Raw genomic sequence first — 21988 nt, 5'->3', positions numbered from 1 at the left:
GATGAGGCGGTCAGAGTAATTTTGGGGAAGCTAGATTGTTTTATCCACCTACATATGTGTACTAGAGACCGCAGGACTAGTAGCAAGTGGTTTCTTGACAGGGTGATGCTGGCATTTGCGTCAGGCTTTTGAAGTGGCAGCCCCAAGCTCGGCGAGGAGGGGCGGATCGGCGAGGGATTGTTAGCCAAGATGGCGGTGGCGGCTGCCGCGGCGAGGGTCTGGGGGTCAAGTCGAGGCTTGGGCCGGGTTGGCCTACTGCTCCTGCGGCGGCCAGGGGCTCGTGGGCTGGCTAGATCAGTGAGTACCTGGGACACCGGGGAGTCTTCTCCAAGGAGGTATAGGGATGTTTACGCTGTCTTCAGAGTGTGGGGGTCCCTGTAGGGAGTGGAGGAAGGGCTGTTACAGAAGGGACAAGGGCTGGGAGAACCACTTGGAGAGGACACCCAAGGGAAGAACTTCCAGTTCCTTAGGAGGAGAAAAGCCAGGCAGCTCCTTTGTAACCCTGAGGGAGAGAGACAACTTGGAGAGAGCGAGGGAGTTACTTATTAGTTGCTGCCGTTCCCCAGGGGAGGCCGCTTGGAGGACACGGCGGGGTGGGGGGAAGGTGTGACCTTTCCTCTCAGGGGTTGGAGAAAACTGCCTTTGTAAGGGACAGACTTTCTTCTCGGTAAAGACTCCCCACACTTCAAGGAGGAGAAAAGAGAGATCAGGTTTCCCACCAGGGGCTTTTAGGGCGCCCTTTGCTCTAACTCTGATTTTTAAATGAATTGCGTAAAAAAGTCGTTTGATCCTGTGCCCCCTGATAGAATGCCTTGTCGGTTTTGGTGACTCTGCAGAGAAGGTGATCAATAAATATTTGTTGAATTAATGAGGGAGCGGGGGCGGGGGGAGAGAGGTCCAGACAGAGCACTTAGCCCACATTTCTTAGAAGCACTTGAGAAATGCTTTGTTTCTTGTCAAAAGTGTTAGGTTGGGCTTCCCTGGTGGCGCGGTGGTTGGGAGTCCGCCTGCCGATGCAGGGGACACGGGTTCGTGCCCCGGTCCTGGAGGATCCCACATGCCGCGGAGCGGCTGGGCCTGTGAGCCATGGTCGCTGAGCCTGCGCGTCCGGAGCCTGTGCTTCGCAACGGGAGAGGCCACAACAGTGAGAGGCCCGCGTACCAAAAATGTTAGGTTGATGCTGCTAATTGCTAGCTCACACAGCACAAATCTAGTTAGGAGCCGCTATTTAGGACAGAGGCTGGGGGCTGAGAAAAGCTGTGAACTAAGATTTCGCATATAAGAGAGTCGTGGTTAAGAAGATGGGCTCAGGAGCTAGACCATGTGGCGCCATGTCCCTAATCTGCCACTTTCCAGCTCTGTAGCTTTGGGCAAGGGACTGCTGCTCTCTGGACCTAATTTCCCCCTCTGTAACATGCTAACAATGGCCACGTCTTAGGGTTGTGTAAATTAAATGTGTAAAGTGCTAAGAACAGGACCTGGTATATGACGAGTGCAATTGGAATGTTGGCCGCTGTTGAAAGTGAGGGTGGACGGAATGGACAGAAACTGTCTTCGGAGATGGGGGAGAAGAAAGGAGGTGACCTTGGGAGGGTCTGGATTGGTGAGGGCCTTGGCGGGAAATCTATCGAGATCTTGTGGGGTTGGGCCTGACCATCTGATGCCCAAACCAAGGGAAGATGGAATCTGTGGGAAGAAGCTCTAGCTAGGGAGAGAAACGGGGGCAAGAACATGGGCTGGGAGTGAGGTGTGGGGACACCTGGGAAAGGAGTTGACGCAGGTAATTTCCGAAGGGCTGCTGGAGCAAGATGGAGGTGGGAGAGTCCCTGCCTTTTGGCTGTTCACGGTCAGTTTTTTTTTGTTTTGTTTTTTGAGCAGTCACATTCCCCACAGCTGAGCTCCCTAGAGCCCATTGGTTGGGCCTGCGCGGTGGGGGTGGGCTGGACTGGGGCAGGAGTAGGGAAGGGTCATTCATGACTGATTAAATCCGCTTCCTTCCTGGCTCAGTCTCCTCGCTGCCCTTCTCACTTACTTCCCCTCCTTTTTTTTTTTTTTTGGTGGGTTGGGTTGGGGGCAGGAGGTCTTTCAGAGTCCCTACGTTTTGCGTATATATTTTTAGAGTCCCTGTTTTTTCTTCTTCACTTTTAAATATTTCACTTGTTTTTTTTCTTAAAATTTAAAAAGGAAAATTTTTTTTTTTTGAGGGGAGGGAAGGAGTAGTAGCATTTAGTCAAAGATTTTGAGCCTGATCTGGTCAACAGGACTTTTTGTAATGATAGGAGTGTTCTATATCTATGTTGTCAAGTACAGTAGCCACTAGCCACACGTGGCTACTGAGCACCTGAAATGTGGCTTAGCATGACAGAGGAATTGAAGTTCTCATTTAATTTTTTTTTTTTTTTTTTTTTTTTTTTTTTTTCCGGTACGCGGGCCTCTCACTGTTGTGGCCTCTCCCGTTGCGGAGCACAGGCTCCGGACGCGCAGGCTCAGCGGCCATGGCTCTCGGGCCCAGCCGCTCCGCGGCATGTGGGATCTTCCCGGACTGGGGCACGAACCCGTGTCCCCTGCATCGGCAGACAGACTCTCAACCACTGTGCCACCAGGGAAGCCCTCATTTAATTTTTTAAAATCTATTTATTTATTTATTTATGGCTGCGTTGGGCTTTTTCTAATTGCGGAGAGCAGGGGCTACTCTTTATTGTGGTGCGTGGGCTTCTCATTGCGGTGGCTTCTCTTGTTGCGGAGCAGGGCTCTAGGCTCACAGACTTCAGTAGTTGTGGCTCGTGGACTCAGTAGTTGTGGCATGCAGGCTTTAGAGCACAGGCTCCGTAGTTGTGGTGCACGGGCTTAGTTGCTGCTTGGCATGTGGGATCTTCCCAGACCAGGGCTCGAACCCATGTGCCCTGCATTGGCAGGCGGATTCTTAACTAGTGCTCCACCAGTCAAGTCCTTGGCTAGTGTCTTAATGAAGCACTTTATCATTTATAGTGCCAACTGACACCATTATTGTATTTAATACTGCCATACTGCAAGGTATGTACTGGTAGTGTTCTTCTCTTACAGGGGAGGAGACTGAAGCTCAGAGAGGTGAGGTCTGAACTTGGAGCTCCGGACTCCAAAGCCTAGTCTCTTTCCACAGTACCAGGCTGCCAGGAGGAGAGGGTGTAGGGCTTCGGTTCAGGTCTTGCAACATCCTGCTTGGGGGTGGGAAGAGCCGGCCTCAGCCCCCATCATGCCCTCCCTTCACTGCCCTTCAGCCCCCACTGGCCATTTTCCCCTTTCCTTGGATGAGCTCCTCCCACCCGGAGGCCTTTGTAGGGATATGGTCCTTCAGGTGTCAGGCTGAGAGTTCACTTCCTCAGAGAAGCTTTCCTGACCCCATGACTGGTCTCAATGTGTAAAACAGGGACAATAGCAGTACCTCCCTCAGAGAGATACGCTGGGGGTTAAAGGAAACAGTTCTTAGGAAGCACTTACACATATATCCATGTGCTCGGTAAGGGCTCAAGAAATGGGGGCTGCTGTTTTCCCCCAGGAGCAGTGAATCAGTGGTGGCCTTGACTGATGCAGGGAAAAGATGCTTCCCATTTTCAGTGGCTGGGGGAGCTTAGTGCTGCTAAAGCCCCCGGGTCCCTGAGGCCAGAGAAAGCCTGATCCATCTCCGCACTTCCCTGGCCTCCCCAACCGGATCCCCCTGGAAGGGGAGGCCGCTGATGAGGTCAGTGGCATTCCTGAGCTGGAAGTAAAGCCAAGGTCAGCTTTGCACTCTTTGAGGCAGAACGCCTCAGACTCCAGGGAGAGAGCAGGCTTGGCCGGCCTCAGCTCTCCTAGCTTCGGAGGACTCGGTTAACTGGCACCATCCACACAGCCTTCCCTGGCTGGACCCCGCTCTTCTCTCCAGCTTCCCTGTAGTGGGCAGGCTGCCTGGCTTCATATGCTGACATCACTGCTCATGATCTCCCTGGGTCATGGCCAAGTCACCTAACCCCTCTGAGCCTCAGGGCCACCTGTGTGGTACGGAGGTGTGGTCATGGCGCCTGCTTCACCTGGGTGCTGTGCAGGCTCAGTGAGACACAGGCACCATACAGCAGGTGTCTGGTGTGGCGCCGAGGCACGTAGTTAACTGCTGTGGTTAACGTGCTACAGCCAGGTGGTCTCCAGGGTGCCAGGATCTCTCCTCTTGCCTCAGAGCCTTTGTCCTTCCCAAGGACTGACGTGTTCTTCCCCCAGCCTTTGCCTGGCTCACCCCGGCTCGTCCCTCAGGCCTCAGCTTCGCTCCCCCTTCTCCAGGAAGCTTTTCCTCCTGCTGCCTGTGATGCAGCTAGTGAAAGCCTTCCTCCTTGAGCTACGGCAGGTGCTTTACACCCGCCTCACCACCAGCCAGTGAAATGGAAACTTATTTCCACGAGGGGACACGGGTTCAGGGAGACAGTCTCCTACCCAAGGTGACGTGGCCGGAAAGGGACAGAGCCAGGATTCAAACACGGGCCGCTTGGCTCTCCAGCCCTCATCCTGCCTTGCCTATGTGTTAACTAACTTCTCTGCGATCCTGCCTCCTCTGACATTGCCCCTCCTGACTATAGCTTGTGTGTTCAGTGTCTGTCATCCGTCTCTCCCCGTTGTCCCCAGCCCTCAGTTCAGGGCCTGACTTGGAGCAAATATTCAGTGATTACTTGTTTGACCGCTACGGTCATCAAGTCCACTTGTTAGCTACTCATATTTATCGAGTGTTTGTTATGTGTCAGGCACTGGGCTGAGCACTGTACACACAGGAGCTCTTTAAATCCTCAGGACCGGGCTTCCCTGCCAGCGCAGTGGTTGAGAATCCACCTGCCAACGCAGGGGACATGGGTTCGAGCCCTGGTCCGGGAAGATCCCACTTGCTGCGGAGCAACTAAGCCCGTGCGCCACAACTACCGAGCCTGCACTCTAGAGCTCGCGAGCCACAACTACTGAGCCCTCATGCCACAACTGCTGAAGCCTGCACGCCTAGAGCCCGTGCTCCACAGCAAGAGAAGCCACCGCAATGGGAAGCCTGCACGCCGCAACGAGTGGCCCCCGTTGGCCGCAACTAGAGAAAGCCCACGCACAGCAATGAAATAAATAAATAAATGCAGCCAAAAATAAATAAAAGAAAAAAAACACTGTAAAAAAAAAAAAATCGGGACCATCTGTGAGATAGATGTTCACACCGCCCTTGGTTTACACATGAGGAAACTGATGCTCCGGGAGCTGTAGTTACACTCCCGAAGGTAGCAGTCAGCTCAGAGTTCCTGCCCTTAACTGTGGACCCATAGGGAGTGGCTCGAGGAGGGGCCACCACAGTACCTGTGGGGCAGACCTTGGCCTTCCAGAGCAGGCGTCTGTGTCCTGTGTGGTAGGAGAGAGCGTGGCTTCAAGGCTTTGTGTAAATCTGTGCAGCTTCTGCCATTGTAGATCACTGCCACCAGGACAAACCCACTCCCCCACCAAAAAGAAGGAAAAATGGGTGGAGACGCATATATCCTCTGCAGGCATTTTACCACCCACTTCCATTATGGAGCATTTCCTCAGGGCCAGGCACTGTGCCGATCCCTTTGGTAGCTCAAGGAATCAACACGGTAACCGTGGGGTAGGTACCACCTTCATCTCTACAGGCCCAGGAAGAGGGGGCATGGCCAAAGCCCAACTCCAGGGTACAGGGGGCATCAAGGTACCCTGATTGTAGCTCTCCAGCCTCTGGAGGCAGACAGTCCTGCCCTGACACCAGGGTTTGTTCGGAGCCCCATGACCCTGTCCTCCTGGCCCCTGGCCTCCCATCCTAGAGCCCCGCCCCAGATGGCGTCTCCCCTGTGTCTCAGCCTCTCTCTGGAGTGTCTGCTGGGGCCTCGGTCTGGAATTACAATACAGTCTTGAGATGCAGTCAGCCCTTCTCCCCAACTCCTCTTTTCCCCATCTTCCCAGGGTGCCAGTCAGTTTCCTTTTTCCCATTTCCTGACCCTAGATTTTGGGGTTTTTCCTCTTTTACCAATTTTTGAGCATGTAACGTGTCCCATGCCTTTGCTGAACCCTTTGTGTGCCTTAGGAACTTTTTGCAGCAGCTCTCTGCAGCCTTTTCGCAGATGAGGAAATTTAGAGACACGGTGTTTTGCAGAGGGCTGTGCAGTGAGCTGAGAAATTGGAACCCAGGTCAGTCTGATTCTAAGCCAGTGAACTTAGCCGCTCATTCATCCGTTCGGTCAGTAATTGCCTGTTGAAGTGTGCTCTGTAAACCAATGTGGACATGCTTCTTGCCTCCCTGGAGCTTGTGATCTGTGTGGGAGATACACATGAGAGGAATGGATCCTCTAGGTGAATGGAAGGGTCTGGCCGCCTGAGCGCTCAGAAGGCAGAAGCACAGTCTGCAAGAGTTGGGCCGCTGCCGTGCTGTTGTCAGGCCTGGACCCGCCCTGCCGTTGGGAGTATAATTTCCTTTATATCCTCACAATCACAAATGCAGATAAACGCACACATGTTCACATTCCCCTGCTGGAACCTGGGACGACCTCTTTGCCACAATTAAAGGAGGGAGGGTGGGGAACACATTTGAGCACCCATGTGTGAGATCCAGCTCATGACAAGCCCAGACATTCTTCTTTAGCACCTATTGGAAGTAAAGCCACAGTTACTGAGCTGAGAGGAACCTGGCGACCGGTGGAAAGTAAAGATGCAGATGTCTGCAAAGTGGGCCAGCAGTGGCAGCTGGGGTTCGGGGCCTGGGTTTAGGGGTCTGGATGTCAGCCCTGCCCAGGTTTGAAGCCCAGTCCTGACTTATTTGTTTTAGCCCCGGGGCCTGGTGCAGGGAGGTTATATTACCTCCCTGAGCCTGGGTTTCCTCGTCTGAAGGGCAACAGTACATACTCTCTGCCTCACGGATGTGCTCTTGAGGACTCAGTGAGGGTTCTGCATGCGGACCTCAGCCTGGTGCCCGGCAAAGGCATAATATAGGGGCGCTGTTGCAATGCTGAGATTAGTTCAAGGCATTCTAGCTCAAGTGCTGAGAAATGGAATTGGTTCCCCTCCTGGTGCACATGTAGGCTTCTTCCGGGCTTTCCTCAGCAGGCCTCCTCTCAGCCGGGGTCGGGGGGGGGGTGATGCTTCCCACGGGACTCCTTCCCAGTTCCACAAGGGAAGTGAGCAATGTGGAAGCTCACTTTTTGCCTTTTGCGTGTCCTGTTACCCCAGCTTCAAATGCCCTTTCCCTGATTCCTAGATATCCTTCAGGTCCCAGCTCTCATATCACTTCCTCGGGGGGACCTTACCCTCTTTCCACTCTGCTCTCACCCCATGGCTTCTCCTGGGAGAATACGCATCACCCTCATCCGCTCGGCGTTACTTGTTGAGGCTCTGTCTTCCTTGCTGGGCGGCAGGGACAGGTGTCTTGCCTCTCTTAGATCCCCAGAACCCAGCATAGCCCGTGGAACGAAGCAGGTGCTCAAATATTTGTTGAATGAGTCAGTCTGGGCTCCTGAACTGGAGTGGAGAGGGTGGTAAAGTGTGTGGAGCAGTTTGCCAGGTGATGGGGAAAGAGGCCTTCTAGTACAGAGAAGAGAGCAAGAGATGTGGTGGTAGAAACGACAATCAGCATCTTTTTGAGCCTTTACTATACGTACAAGTACTCTGCTCGGCGTTTTATACACGTGATTTTGTTTGAGCCGCGCAATGTTCCCATGAGGTGTTCTCCATTTTACAGGTTGAGAAAGGGGAGACTTGAAGAGGGGAAGTCCCGTTCCCATGGTCACTCAGCAAGGGATTTGAACTTGGCAGGCTGACTCTTAAGGGCTCACAGACATAAGCTCTAAGCTGGGTGGCCTCCTTGTGGGTAGAGGGGTCAGTAAGGAGCCCTTCTGGCTGATTGGAGGTCACTGTGCGGGGGGGGTGTGTGTGTCTGTGGTAGCCGTGGGAGATGGAGAGGACGGGGTAGCGGCGGTCAGCCCTGGGGAGGCCTTGAATGCCAGGGTGAGGAGCTTGGGCCTCTGATAATAATAGCTACTGGTTCTTGAGCTGCCTGCCACTTTATTAGATTATTTAACCTTTACAGCAACCCTGTGTGGTAGACATTATGATTTTTCACCCCAATTTTACAGCTGAGGAGCTGAGACACAGAGCAGTTGTAGGAACTTGCCCAATGCGTGACCCATTGGGAAGGTGGCGGAGCCGGGATTCAGACCCTGTGCATCAGGCCCCAGAGTCCCCCGCGGCTGTGGTGGCTTAATCACCAGGCCACGCTGCCTGCGGCTGCGGGGTTGCACCTGCAGAACCTCTGCTGCTCCTGACGAGGGCGTCTCCTCCCCCCTCCCCCGCCTTCTCTCCCCAGCATCCCCAGAGGCAGCAGCAGGACTTCTCGTCCCTGGATGACAAGCCCCAGTTCCCAGGGGCCTCAGCGGAGTTTATAGACAGGCTAGAGTTCATCCAGCCCAATGTCATCTCTGGGATCCCCATCTACCGCGTCATGGACCGGCAGGGCCAGATCATCAACCCCAGCGAGGATCCCCAGGTGAGAGGCCGCTTCCCCCCGACCCCGTGCCCAGGCCCCTTGCCCGTCGCCTCCCCTGTGGTCCCAGCTGGCCCACATGTGTCTGTGCCTCCACCTGCAGCTGCCCCAGGAGAAGGTGCTCAAGTTCTACGAGACCATGACGCTGCTCAATACCATGGACCGCGTCCTCTACGAGTCCCAGAGACAGGTGCGTGGGGTCGGGCTGGGGAGAGGGGCGGGGGATTGCCTGAGGTCCCCCTACCTGTGTTTGGGCCAAAAGACAGCTCCCAAGGAGGAGGGAGTGCAATGGAGATCCTTGTCTTGAGGTCCTTAGAGTTCTTGGGGTTCTGCTGGGGCTCTGGAGGAAGAGGGTGGGAGGGTCCTGCCCAAGGGCAGAAGGGTGGACCGGACCACGGAAAGCCTACTGTACGCCGGGCTGGGGGCTTAGCTGTGCTGGGAGAGGGCAGGCAGAAGACTGGACGCCCCTTCCTCTCGGGTGCTCACGGTCCTGAGAAGCAGGGTGGCTCTCGGTGCTTCCGGGGTGCCCGTGTCCACGGTGCCGCGGTGGGACACTCAGCAGTGTTAGCATCAGCCGACACAGACCCAGTCAAAGCAGTGTCAGCAAAGAGGGAATTGGTTGACGCGACTAACTGCAAGTCCGTAAGGCCCTGTTTCAGGCACAGCTGGACCCAGGGTCTCAAAACATGTTTTCTGACCTGTTTCTCTCTCTGAGTGTCTCTTCTACTCTCCTTTGCCTTGGCTTCCTTCATTCTCAAGCTGCCGTGGTCTCTGGACGCTCCAGATTCACGGAGAGGTGGCAGAGAAAGGGTTCAGGGTACAGGCTCTGGAGCTAGACTGCAGTTCGAGTCCACATTCTGTCACTCTCTAGCTTTGTGGCCCTGGGAAAGTTGCTTAGCCCTTCAGTGCTTCAGTTTTCTCTTCTCTAGCTATTTCATGGGGTTGCTGTGAGGATTGATGGTGGCCTACGTAATGGTCTTAGGAACAGTGAAACTGGCATTTGTCACGGATAGCAGTCTTGCAATTATTATCCTTTCTGTTTAGCAGTGGAAAGAGCATGTCTGGTCCCTAATGTTCCAGCAAAAGGCCCAGAGCTGACGCTTTTTGGCCAGGCTTTGGTCACAGACCCCCGCTTGAGCCAGCCCATGTGATTGACCGGCCAAGCCGGGGCCATGTGCCCACCCCCAGGAACCAAGGGAGCAGAGACCTGGAGTCCGTCCCTCCCGGGCTGCGGAGACGGAGGGCAGGAGCGTGGGGTCCCTGTTAGGAAAGTGGGAAGAATGCTGGGCAGGCTCGTCCTCAGGAGTGGGGATGGGCTTGGCGATCTGCACTTGGATCAGGCCCCCAGGCGACCCCACTGTGACCCCACTGTGCACTGAAAGCACGAGGCCCATGAGGACAGTTCCGAGCAGATGAGGCGGGCAGCCAGCTCCCTGGTTCTCTTGCTCACGGGAGCACTACGTGTGCGTTTTCCACTCTGCCCAGGAACTTCCCTTGGCTCCTACCGTCCACAGGATCAAGACCTGCCCCTCCTGTCCACCCTGTCTCCCATTCACTGTGGCCTCGGCCATCTGCTCCCCTCTGCATGGCCTCAGTGCCAGGCCACCCCTCCCACCCTCTCTCACATGCCTGGGCTTCTTCCTGACCCCTGGGTTGGCTGCGCAGACGGGGGCTTTGGAACCTGACGGATGTGGGTCCAGTCACAGATGTAACTTTAGGCAGGTGATTTTTCTTGTCTTTGCCTCAGTTTCTTTAGTGTATTAAAACATAGAAATAACAAGAGAACCCACCCAACCCCACCCGACCAGGTGGGAGTGGGAATTCTGTGAGACCCGGCATGTAAAGCCCCTCGCCCGTTGGCTGACCCAGGGAGCCCTCGGTAAGATCAGCTCAGCCATCAGGTTTCAGCCTTCCTTAGCTAGGGTTATCCCAGCAGCCCCCCCATCCCAACAGAAATAAAAGCAGTAGTTTAAACAGATTAATAGGTTTTTTCTCTTGCATAAAAGAAATGTGAAAATAGGTGGTCGGGGCTGGTATGGTGGCACCACGATGTCATTGGATACCCAGCACTGGCTTCTAGCCTCCAGGGCCCCTCATAAACCAAATGGCTGCTGGAGCCCCGTCCATGATGTCTCATTCCAGGCAGGAGGTAGAAGGAAGGTGGAAGGTCAAACATGGCACTGCCCAGCTATCTCCCCACACCCACATTTATAGAACTTGCCAGGCAGTTCCACCAGAAAACATGACACGTTTCATCGGTCACTCCCAGCTGCAAGGGAGACTGAGAAAGTAGTCTTTTAGTCCGGGCAGGTGCTGTCTGTGGTGGCATGAGATCTGTTAGCAAAGAGGAAGAGGGATCTGATACCGTGTAGGCAACCAGGGACCTCTGCCACTAGCCCAGGTCCTGTTTCCTCAGGGGGCCCCCCTCTCAGGCTCCTCCCCACACCAGCCTCGCAGCCCCGCCAGGCCCTCAGCACCCAGCATCCGCCCCGCTCATTGCTTTCAGTTGGCCCCCCACTTGGAAGAAAGTGTTGTTCATCTGTGGTTCCCCCACTGCGACAGGAGGCCCCTGCGGAACACGTGAGGCCTGGGCACAGGGCGTCCTGCAGCTGCTGACCCGGCTGGCTCCATTTTTACCTTACACACAGTCCTGCTTACCTCCATCTCTGTGCCAGGGCTCCCGGATCTCCAGCCAGACTTCACCCCTTAGCCCCCGATCTGCTTGGCTTCTCACCCCGGGTGTCCCTCACCAGATTCAGCCAGTCCAGACTTAACCTCAGCACCTTCCTCCCGGACCTTCTCCTCTTCCGCCCTTAGGCCATTTCTCAGAGATGGTACCGCCGTCCACCCATTTGCCCAAACTGGAGACCTACTGGTATTCCCTGTCCCCTCCCACCCCCTCACTATCACTTTCCCCTTTCATTCACTCTGCCCTTAGGTATTTCGTTAGAAATCCATTCTGCTCAGCACCCCCATCGGGAACCCAGACTTCCTCCCTTTCTGCTTCACCATCGTGGGCGACTTGGCTTTCGCCCTGTGCTTCTTGCCTCACGTTCACAAGATGGCTGCCACAGGTCCAGGCTTCACGGCTGTGTGCAAACCTGGAGGGACGGGGTGGCAGTAGCTGCAGTGACCTCTTTTATCAGGAAGGCAAGAGCAGGCTCCGCTGAGTCTCCGGCTGGAACTTGTGTCCTGTGGCCACTTCTGACTGTAAGGGAGGCTGGGAACATATTTTTCCAGGCTCTGGGATTAGGGGACTCAGGAGAAGGGAGTTGCCCCAGGCACCGGTGTAGGGAACCAACACAGGCCGCCGCTCCCTGCACCGCTCACTCTGCTTCTCAAGACTCTCAGCCGTCCTCTCCCTGCCGCCTGCCCCCACCGGGCCAGGCCGTGCCCCCTCCCACCTGGCGCTTGGCACTCGTTCCTGTCTCCTCCATCCGTTCCCACGTGGTAGCCTGAGAGACATTTTTAAAACATCTCTCCCCTGAGAACTGTTGGCGGGTTACCGTCGTCCTCAGGGTAAAGTCCGACACGGCGTTCCCTGCGCTACCTGGGCCCTGCCTCTCTCTCTCCCTCCTCGTCGTCCTCCACCCCTCCCACGTTGTGTCCCAGCCCTTCTGACCTCATGGCCTTTCTTGTTCTCTCTGCCTGGAAACCTCCACCCTCCCTACCTTTGCTCGGCATAGGCATTGCTCCTCGATGCCCCTCCACAGTGGGGCGGGTACCCCTTCAGCCCCCATCAGGCAGCCCCATCACCCTGGCTCTAACCAACCTGGCGGTTCCTCTGTGAAGGCAGGAGCGCCAGCGTGGCCTGGCCCAGAGCTGGCCTTCAGGAAGCATCTGTTGAATCACAGAGTAATCAGAAGTCGGTCAGCGTTTGGATGTTTCTCTGTCATTGCCCGGTCTAACTGGACCCGGCCCTCTGGGCCCTCCTCCACCCCCAGGGCCGGATATCCTTCTACATGACCAACTATGGTGAGGAGGGGACGCACGTGGGGAGCGCAGCAGCCCTGGACAGCACGGACCTGGTGTTTGGCCAGTACCGGGAGGCAGGTACGTCTGCCCATGGCAGCAGGTGCCAGGGACCTGGGTCTGTGGTCCCCATTGAGACAGGTCAGGCCCAGTCCCTCCTGCTAGGAAGGCGAGGCCCACATTAGTTACCAGTGGGCTCTTCTGGGAGTGGCACCTTGCCAGGGAGGCCTAAGGGTGCTTCCCCTCTGCGGAGGCCTGGCAGTATCGTAGCTAAGAGCCTGTGCTCCTGACCATTCCATGCCCTGCTGGTGACCAGTTGTTCGATTTTGGGCAAGTCACTTCCGTTCTCTGAGCCTCAGTTTTCTCATCTTTGAAATAGAGATTATGATGGGATGGCAACCCCTTGCGCTGTGGGGCTGCCACGAGCCTGCAGTGAGGCCAGGCCGAGCTGGCCTCTTCCCAGGTGCTGTATCCTGCACGCAGCTGCAGCCGAAGCAGATGCGTGGGCGTGTTCCAGCCTGGGAGCGGCTAACTTCTGAGTGAATGAGGGAGAGGATGGAAGGAGCAACGACTAGGAATGAAGAAAACGGATGAGTGTTAAGGAGAGACTGGGGGTGCAGGAGTGAGCCCGGGGAGCTGAGGGTGGGCTTCCAGAGCAGTTGTTGGTATGGGGCCTGGCAGGGGAGCCAGATCTGACCCTTCCTCTCAGGTGCTGCACGGTCTTGGGCAGGTTGCTTAACTGCTCCTTGCCTCAGTTTCCTCATCTACAGTGGGAGATGGTGAACCCTCCCAAGACAGTTGTTGAGGGGTTTCACAGGGCAGATGACGCAAAGCCCTCAGCACAGGGCCTGGCGTGGCGTAAGCACTCGGAGTCAGAGGCGGTGTCGTGACCAAGGCCTCTCACCCGGGGACAGCTCTTCAGTGGGGAGGTGTGGCCTGGCCAGGCAGGCTGCCCAGAGCGCTCCCGGGACCAGCACAGCCTTCCAGTCTGCTCTCAGACTATCTACTGTCTCAGCTGCGCCAGACCCCCCACCCCACATGCTCCAGGGGAGCAGATGCCCTGTGACGCTGTCCGTGGTTCCGCATCATTAGGTTTGCCTGGGCATTGGGCCGCAAGCCAGGCCCCTGCCACGTCTGCTAAGCGCTTCCCACTGTCTCTGCTGAGGGGATCTGTCTGGGGAGGGCTCCAAGCAGGGCCTGGAGGGAGGGTCCTGAAGTTACGGGCGGCCACTGGGCTCTGCACACGGGGGCTGTTTGGGCCCCGGCCACCTCTGCAGGAGTGAGCCGTCCTGCACCAAGGGTCATGGAAGGCCCTGCATCCAGGCAGCTGCCGAGGGCGCCTTTGCGGGACGAGGAGGAAAGGCAGGCCCCGCTTGTCCCAGTCCTGACTGGGCAGCTGCTCCCCGTGTGACTCTGTGTCTCCCGTGAAATGGGGAGAACAAGGGCACTGAGAACGGTAGCGCGCACTGAGCTGTCGTCAGTGCTGGAAACCCTGGAGCCTGTGTCGGTTCCCCTCGCAGCAGAGTGGAGGCCCCTGCCCACCTCCCACTGGAGCGGCCGCAAGGAACCCCCGCCAGTCCCACCAGCTGTGCGGGCCAGCTGGTGCGAAGCTTGGGTCAGAGAGGTGCGGCCTTGTGGCGCCTTTGATGACGAGGTGGGCGTCCACCGGGGTTTTGTTTGAAGAAAGGATTTTACTGCCATGAGCAGGTTTGAATATTTCCTCTCTAGTCCACAAGTCGTGAGCACGGCCCATACTTTTATTTGGTTCATATGATGATTTTTTTTTTTAAGTAGATGAATTAGTGGAAACGCTTAAAAATCAGGTAGCTTCCCCTCCTCTCCCCTAACACCCACCCTCTCCCTAAAAGAAAGCAAGCTGGATTGCTCCTTTTGAAAAACTGGACCATCTGGCCTCCCTGGGCAGAGGTTAGTTGGTTTGAATGGCAGCCTCCGTCTTGAGGCAGGCCTGTGCCTTCTGCTCTGCCCGCCTGCTTCCTGCACCCGCCTGGTCCCTATAAGCATCCGAACGCGCCTTCCCTGCTGTAGTACAGTCAGTGGAACAGGTCCCGGGCAGGAAGGGCCTGGCCCAGGGGCCCTCACAGGGTTGGCCTGTCCCGCACACCACCCGCCATGGTAACCCTGCCTTCTCCTGCACCAGGTGTGCTCATGTACCGGAACTACCCCCTGGAACTGTTCATGGCCCAGTGCTACGGCAACGTGAACGACCAGGGCAAGGGGCGCCAGATGCCCGTCCACTATGGCTGCAGGGAGCGCCATTTCGTCACCATCTCCTCTCCACTGGCCACGCAGATCCCTCAGGGTGAGGATGCACGTCCCGGGCCCCGGCCCCACAGTCTGACGTCTTACCCTGCTCGGGCCCTAGCCTCCTCCATCCCTTCCGGGGGCTTCCTGGTGGCGCCACGGTCCTAGCGCTGGTCTGGGCTCTAGACTTACAAGACCCCTCTTGTCTGGGACCCTCGTAGGAGGGCTCTAGTGGCGTCTTTGCCCCATCCGGCAGGTTTGAGCAGACACAGTCACAGTCTCAGTTTCCCACGCTTGTGCCCAGCCTGTGTCCATTCACCGGCACAGCCAACTGCATGGGACTGAGCATGTGCCAGCTTCCTTACTGAAGGTCACCCGGCAGGTAGCAAGAAGAGTAGGCACTCAAATCGTGGACCATGTGGCTCCAGAGCCTGGGTTCTCCACCCCGGCCCTGCCCTGCCCCTGTCCTGAGTGACTCCCCTAAAGCTTACTCCGCAAGCCCACGTTGCTTAGCGCAGTTGGTGTGGCTTCTGTTAAAGGTGACTGCTTGTGAAGCAGACCCGCCGGGGGAGGGCTGCGGCCACACAGTGCAAAAACAGGGATGTGGACAGCCCCCGCCCCCCGTCCTGTGGAGCCTGCACTCGGTTGAGGGTCAGTCTGCTCCAGGGCAGACACATGAACTGATGTGTACAGGGCTTAGAGTGCCTGGCATGTCAGAGGGCCCTGGGCACGTTCGCCCGGTGTGTTCTGTTTGGGAACAGGAGCGGTTTGTGTCTGAGGTGGGAGGCGGACAGGGCAGCTTTCTGGGAGGAGGTAGCATTTTCACTAATTTCCATTTTGTAGGCTTTCCATAAGGTGGGGCCTGGCCCTCATCTTCCATTTGGGTGACCAGTTAAGTCACTCAGGTGGCCAGTGTATGGAGTCCATGGTGTGTGCTGGGTGCCATTCTAGGTGCATTGAACAGAGGCAGCAAAAACCTCAGGCTTCCTGGTGCTGACAGTGGTGGGAGAGACGGACAATAAACAGGATGAAGTAACACATGGAGCATGTCAGGGGTGATAAGGCCCACAGGGAAAAATAAAGCTGAGAGGGAGCGGTTCTTGATGGGGGAAGGTGGGGACACGTGTCACCAGGTGAAAGTACAGACCAGAAGGTGAGAGAGGGAGCCACCCGGGATCTGGAGGCGGGTGCCTGCTCGGTGACGTGTCTGAGGTGCCAGGAGGAGCCAGTGGGGCAGGTGTGGAGGGAGGGGTGCACGCAGGTGGGGTCTCAGGCTGTGGACTTTCGAAGACACTTTGACCCAGAGTGGACCCGAGCTGGGGGAGGGGGAGGAGTCCTCTGCAGAACCACCTGCCAGCTCGGCTGCTGCCCTGAGGGTAACAGCTTGGGTGGGAGGAGCAGGGGGCTGGGGAGGAGGCTGCTTGGGCCAGAGGTGGGGCTGGGACTACCAGGGAGAGGTTAAGGAGTGGGGAGAAGGGCTCAGGTTCTGGCTCCATTTTGAAGGTCGAGCGGGCATATGGGGGCGTGACAGAAAGTCAGGAGTCAAAGATGCTTTAGTTTGTGGTCTGAGCAGTTGGAAGGATGGAGCTGCCGTCAGCCAAGGGGAGGAGACTGTGGACGGGGCAGCTTCTGGGGGAGGGGAGGGGCGGCTCAGGTGTTTTCTTTGCCCCCAGACCTTGGCAACCGCTAGCCTGAGGGCCGGAGCCCCGGGTTGGGGTGCGAAGGTGTGGACGCTGGGAGGGTGTGAGTGCAGGGAGACGCGTGTCTCTGCTCCTGCAGCGGTGGGGGCAGCCTACGCGGCCAAGCGGGCCAACGCCAACAGGGTCATCATCTGTTACTTCGGAGAGGGCGCGGCCAGTGAGGGGGACGCCCACGCCGGCTTCAACTTCGCTGCCACCCTCGAGTGCCCCATCATCTTCTTCTGCCGGAACAACGGCTATGCCATCTCCACACCCACCTCCGAGCAGTACCGCGGGGATGGCATCGGTAAGGGCCCTGGTGGCTGCTCCCCGCCCTGCCTGTGCCCTCTCCTTCCTCCCCTCTCTCCCCACTCCCTGCTCCTGTCTCACCTGAGCCCTGGGGCCTGACCTGCCTCCCTGTCCCTACAGCGGCTCGAGGCCCTGGATACGGCATCCTGTCCATCCGCGTGGACGGCAATGATGTGTTTGCTGTGTACAACGCCACCAAGGAGGCCCGGCGGCGGGCCGTGGCGGAAAACCAGCCTTTCCTCATTGAGGCCATGACCTACAGGTGCCTGCTGCCCCCCGTCGGTCCCCAGCCTCGACTGCTGCCGTCCTCAGCACCTCCCCCACATTGATCACCGTCCCCGCGGTAGAACCCCACTGCCCTGCCCCGTGTAGCCCCTTCCGGCCTTTATTCCATTCCCCCCTTCTCCCCTAGTCCACCCCTTCCTTCCTGACCTTCACCTGAGGGGCGCCGGCCTGACCCTGGGTCCCCCTCCCGCTGGTAGGATCGGGCACCACAGCACCAGTGACGACAGCTCGGCGTACCGCTCAGTGGATGAGGTCAATTACTGGGACAAGCAGGACCACCCCATCTCCCGGCTGAGGCACTACCTGCAGAGCTGTGGCTGGTGGGACGACGAGCAGGAGAAGGCCTGGAGGAAGCAGTCCCGCAAGAAGGTGGGCAAGGGCCGCCCTCTGTTGGAAACCACCCCAGGGGCCGTGTTCCGGGATGGTGTGTCACAGAGAACCCTGGAAGGGTGGGGAGGCTGGGGGTTGGGGGCCATTGAATTGGCAGTCTCGGGGATAACCCTGGTGACGTCTCTAATGTCACGATGCCAGGACACGTGCACCTCAGCCGTGTTCTGCCCTCAGCTCCTTCGCCTCTGAAGAGGGATACTGGGGTACCCACCTCAGAAGCTTGTCTGAGGGTTTGCATCTGATCCAGATGGGGTGTAAGTGTCCGCCAGAGTCTGTGCACTGCCCTCCTTGGCCCTGGTCATCAGACACCAGAAGCACTGCGGCCCAGTGGGCAGGGCAGACCCTGGTGTCGGGCAGCATGTGCTTCCTGGCTCTGCCCCTGACCACGTCATCGTGGGCACGTCCCTTCTCTTTTCTGTGCCTCGGTTTCCTCACCTCTGAGCTGCCTGCTTCTTAGGGCTGCTGAGAGGCTGAATCGATTCCATACTCTTAGTATAGTGCCTGGTTCTGCTAAGGGTGGAGATGCTGGGATTTGGGACATCAGTTGTCACCACTGGTTTTTTTTCCTTTTTAATTTATTAATTTATTTATTTTTGGCTGCGCTGGGTCTTCGTTGCTGCGTGCGGTCTTTCTCTAGTTGCAGCGAGCAGGGGCTACTCTTCGTCGTGGTGCGCGAGCTTCTCATTGCGGTGGCTTCTCTTTGTTGCGGAGCACGGGCCCTAGACACGTGGGCTTCAGTAGTTGTGGCGTGGGCTCTAGAGCGCAGGCTCGGTAGTTGTGGCACATGGGCTTTGTTGCTCCGCGGCATGTGGGATCTTCCTGGACCAGGCCTCGAACCCCTGTCCCCTGCATTGGCAGGCAGATTCTTAACCACTGTGCCACCAGGGAAGCCCGTCACCACTATTTCCATTGTCCACGTGGGAACTTGAGGCTCAGGGGGCTTAACCCCTCGCCAAGATCCCACAGGTAGGAAGCAGGTTCCTGGGTGAGAGGTTGGCTGCCTGCCCACTGCCGCTTGTCCCCCAGGTGATGGAGGCCTTTGAGCAGGCCGAGCGGAAGCTGAAGCCCAGCCCCAGCCTGCTCTTCTCAGATGTGTATCAGGAGATGCCTACCCAGCTCCGCAAGCAGCAGGAGTCTTTGGCCCGTCACCTCCAGACCTATGGGGAACACTACCCACTGGATCACTTCGAGAAGTGAGGCTACTTGCCCCATCCCCACCTACCTCAACTCTGCCTCTGAGGGGCAGAGGTGACGGGCAGGATGCTACCCTCTTCCCCTGACAGCTCCCTGCAGCACACTCGGGCCAGGGCAGCACTTGGGGCGGCTCCTGCCTCTCCAGGCTGTTACGTTGGTGGGGCCTTGGTCAGCCCCTTCTTTGCCTTTAGTTACAGGGTCTTCTCCCAGGGGCTGGGCAAGGGCACCTCCAGGACTGGAAGCCCCTCAGGGCTGGGGGTGGACGTGGCAGGTCAGCCTGTGGAACTTAGTCAGAGTGAGAGGTGGTCAGCAGGTAGTGAATAAACTGTGTCTCTGCATTTGGCTCCATGCTACCTCTGGTTTCTGTTTCCTGGAGTTTGGGATGTGGGAGCATGACTGGTTTGGGACCACCCCTGCTTCTCCAGTTGAGATAAACAAGGCCAAGTCTGTTGCGCTATCTTCTTACTCCAGAAACGTTTGCAAGCTGGAAGGTCAGCGTCAGCAAACAGGATGGGGGTGGGGTCCTCCGGAGACAGCCTCTTGTCTCCCATAGAACGGGTCAAAGCTGGTGTCCAGCAAGGTGACCAGGAGGCCATTGGAGCCAGCCTTGCCCAGTAAGTGTGGGGAGAGTGTCTGGTGTGAAGGTCAGGTGCAGCTGAGCTTTGCTCTGTAAACTACCTCAAGGCCCCGTAGACAGAGACGACGACTCCAGGCCTCAGGGTGGGGAGTGCATATTTTTCAAAAACTGAAAGACGGAAAAAACAGTCTGTCGCCTCTTGGGGAGGCCCAGGGAGGGCTCAGGCAGCCTCTATTCCAGGACCTCCTTCCTCGCACCGAGGCCTAGAAAGAGAGGCTGAGCAAGGGGCTGCGCCAAGGCCCAGGCCAGGTCTGCCCTCCCTGCCCCTCCCCACCTCCGAGTCTCAGCACTGGAGCTGAGGGTCCCGCAGCTGTTTCCAGAGCTGGATGCTGTCCTGGGGGCTGAGGGGCCGCACCAGCAGCAGGTCACGGAAAGCACAGGGGTCAGCAGTGCGGTCTGCCGGCCAGGCCGTGAGGAAGCCTTTGTGGGTCCTGGGGACCAGGCCCAGGGCTTGGAAGCACAGGCCGGTATAGACATCGTCGAAGGGGAAGGGGGCCACGCGGGCCGCTGCCCGCAGCAGCCAGGGTGCCAAGCGGCCCGCAATGATGTAGCCACCCCCACTTGCGTAGGCTGGGTAGCCGCCTTCAAAGAAGGACCTAGGCACGTAGAAGGGTCCTCCAGGATTCCGGAGGGGCTTGGCCTGGGTGAAGACCTCACCCAGGTAGAGGCCACGGGCCATGCTGGGCGGCAGGGCCCGCAGGTGGTCCAGAAGGGCGGGGATGTGCACAAAGGCGTCATCCTGGGCTTGCAGGATGAAGCTCACGCTGGGGCAGTGGCGGCCCAGCCAGGCTAGCAGCAGCAGGTCCTTGAGCGTCTGGTTGAAGGGGACGTCAAGGAAGTCCCAGAGCAGCAGGTCGCTGTAGCGGCGGCTCTCCCAGGCCACCAGGGAGCCTAGGTCAGGCCTCCCCTCGCCCGCTGGGGACCCCAGCAGGAAGAGCAGCCGGACCCCGGGAGCCGGCCTGCCCCACGTCTCCCTCACGGCCTGTCGTTCCGCAAAGCGCCCTGGTTCCGACTTGACGGCCAACAGCAGGTAGGGGATGTCAGGATCCTCGCAGCTGGCCACCTGGCCACTGCCACCCCTGGGCATCCACCGTGGGAAGCTCCGGCAGGCTGCCGACAGCAGGAAGTGGCGGAGGTCCTCGGGGTAGGAGGCGAAGTCGGGGATCTCAGCCGCAGCGGCAGCTCCCCAAGCGCGGCAGCCCCCCACCTCAGTGCTGTCCCCACTGGGCAGGGTCCCCAGCCGCCACTGCTGCTGGTTCCAGTAAGCCGAGGGCAGCGGGTCAGTCTGGCCCAGACGGGCCGAGAGGTTAGCCGGCAGGGTGGGCTCGGGGCTGGCTGGCGTGGGGCCTGGTGGGGTGCTGCGGGGTCCCGGGTAGGCCTTACCCAGCTGGGGCTCGGACGTCCACTCGATGTACACTTTGAGGCCCAAGAGCGTGAGCAGTGCTGACAGGCAGAGAAGGCACTTGGGGCAGCGCATGACCCGGCCCGGGAAAGGGCAGCTGTGGGAGCTGCAAAAGAGCCACAGAGGCCTTTTGGGGTGCAGGGACGGGCCCCCGGTCCCTGCCGAGCCCTCTAAGGCTTCTCGTAGTCTCAGACCCTAAACCAGCCCTCCACCAGCGACCCTGACTTTCCTGTCTTCCGGGACCTACAAATCCCTGTTTCACTCGCATTCCAGCACCCTGTTCTTGCCACTCAGCCCAGCTCCTTCTACTTTCATAGAAACTCGGGAGGCTACCTATTCCCCATCCGCACCCCAGAGACCGGGGACTCCGCCTTTCCGACCTCCCTCTGCCCCCAGTTCATCCCCCTCACCAGGAGTCAGGATCACTGGGGTCACCTCCTCGCCCGACAGTCCCCACCCCAGGCACGGCTCCCTCCCCTTTACCTCTGGGTCCGGCTCTGGCCAGCTCCAGCGCCCGGGGCCTAGGGCCGGCCCTCTGCCCTCTTCCGGCAGCGCTGGTGTCTCCAGCACTGTTGTTCTCCAGCCCAGCCCAGCCCAGCCCAGCCGGTCTGCGGGAGGCTGGGAGGGCCCCAGGGGCCGGGAGGGACCGGGGCGGGGCTGAGGGAGGGGGAGGGGGAGGAGGACAGGAGGCCGACCTGAGGGATGGGGCTCTGGCGTGTTGGGGCTGGTTTTCTGGTGAGACAGCGGGAAAGGTGCAAGGTGCAGGGGTGGCTGCAGAGACCGGGAGCTGACAGGCCGGGGGGAAGGGAGAACCAGGGGGCCTGGGAGAGAGTCCGAGGGAGGGTGCGGCCGAGGGGCTGGGAAGTGTCAGAATGGCCCAAGGGCAAGCCGAGTTCTAAAGTGGCCGGAGGCCAGGGGCAGGGCCTGGCCTGGGGAGGAGGCGGGGGTGACTGTGCTGAGAGGGCATGGGTGACCTTGCCAGAGGTGGGGGTGTGTGGCCCGGAGTCAGGGTGGGGATGGGGAAGGGGGCTGGTGGGGAGGAGGGGATACAGGCAGAGACCGACATTGCAGAGAAAGAAGAGACAGCCAGGGAGACCCCAGGGGCAGGCAGGGAGGACAGACAGGCGGCAGAGATTCAGGAAGGCCAAGAGGAGAGAGCTGCGAGAAGAGAGAGAGAGGACGGGAAGGTGGAGACAGCTGGCGAGAGATAAGGGAAGCCCTTGTCGGGGAGGGCGGAGAGATGTGCAGGGGCAGGTGGAGGGACGACGGGGTGGGAGCAGAGAGCAGGGAGTCTGCCAACCGAACCAGAGCCAGGCAGAGGCAGCCAGACCCAGAGAGGAGCCGGG

At 58.3% G+C, this 21988-nt stretch overlaps 2 protein-coding genes across 2 annotated transcripts; one reads left to right on the top strand and one right to left on the bottom strand.

Moving 5' to 3' along the window:
- Positions 1-174: 174 nt before the first annotated feature.
- On the top strand, positions 175-18941 carry BCKDHA (branched chain keto acid dehydrogenase E1 subunit alpha). The gene is made up of 9 exons (XM_060083487.1): positions 175-297; positions 8336-8515; positions 8616-8702; positions 12457-12565; positions 14643-14804; positions 16526-16732; positions 16855-16996; positions 17217-17388; positions 18436-18941. Exons 1-9 carry the CDS (start codon positions 190-192, stop codon positions 18604-18606), a joined length of 1338 nt encoding a protein of 445 aa, XP_059939470.1. The 5' UTR covers positions 175-189; the 3' UTR covers positions 18607-18941.
- Positions 17206-21250, bottom strand: B3GNT8 (UDP-GlcNAc:betaGal beta-1,3-N-acetylglucosaminyltransferase 8). Its single transcript, XM_060083486.1, has 2 exons — positions 21126-21250; positions 17206-20748 (listed from the first exon to the last, which is right to left on the bottom strand). The coding sequence occupies exon 2, from the start codon at positions 20715-20717 to the stop codon at positions 19524-19526; it is 1194 nt and encodes a 397-aa protein (XP_059939469.1). The 5' UTR covers positions 20718-20748; positions 21126-21250; the 3' UTR covers positions 17206-19523.
- Positions 21251-21988: the final 738 nt, after the last annotated feature.

This window comes from Mesoplodon densirostris, chromosome 19 (assembly GCF_025265405.1).
Source record: "Mesoplodon densirostris isolate mMesDen1 chromosome 19, mMesDen1 primary haplotype, whole genome shotgun sequence".
Classification (NCBI taxonomy): domain Eukaryota; kingdom Metazoa; phylum Chordata; class Mammalia; order Artiodactyla; family Ziphiidae; genus Mesoplodon; species Mesoplodon densirostris.
The sequence above is the reverse complement of the archived record's forward strand: the minus strand, read 5'-3'. Positions and strand labels throughout refer to the sequence as shown.

What these genes read in the sequence shown, in the direction of transcription:
- BCKDHA (XM_060083487.1), top strand. Translation starts at nt 190, where the DNA reads ATGGCGGTGGCGGCTGCCGCGGCGAGGGTCTGGGGGTCAAGTCGAGGC. An exon ending in GGCCACGCAGATCCCTCAGG is followed by an intron (nt 14,805 to 16,525) that starts GTGAGGATGCAC and finishes CTGCTCCTGCAG; the next exon opens with CGGTGGGGGCAGCCTACGCG. An exon ending in GGAAGCAGTCCCGCAAGAAG is followed by an intron (nt 17,389 to 18,435) that starts GTGGGCAAGGGC and finishes CTTGTCCCCCAG; the next exon opens with GTGATGGAGGCCTTTGAGCA.
- B3GNT8 (XM_060083486.1), bottom strand. Translation starts at nt 20,717, where the DNA reads ATGCGCTGCCCCAAGTGCCTTCTCTGCCTGTCAGCACTGCTCACGCTC.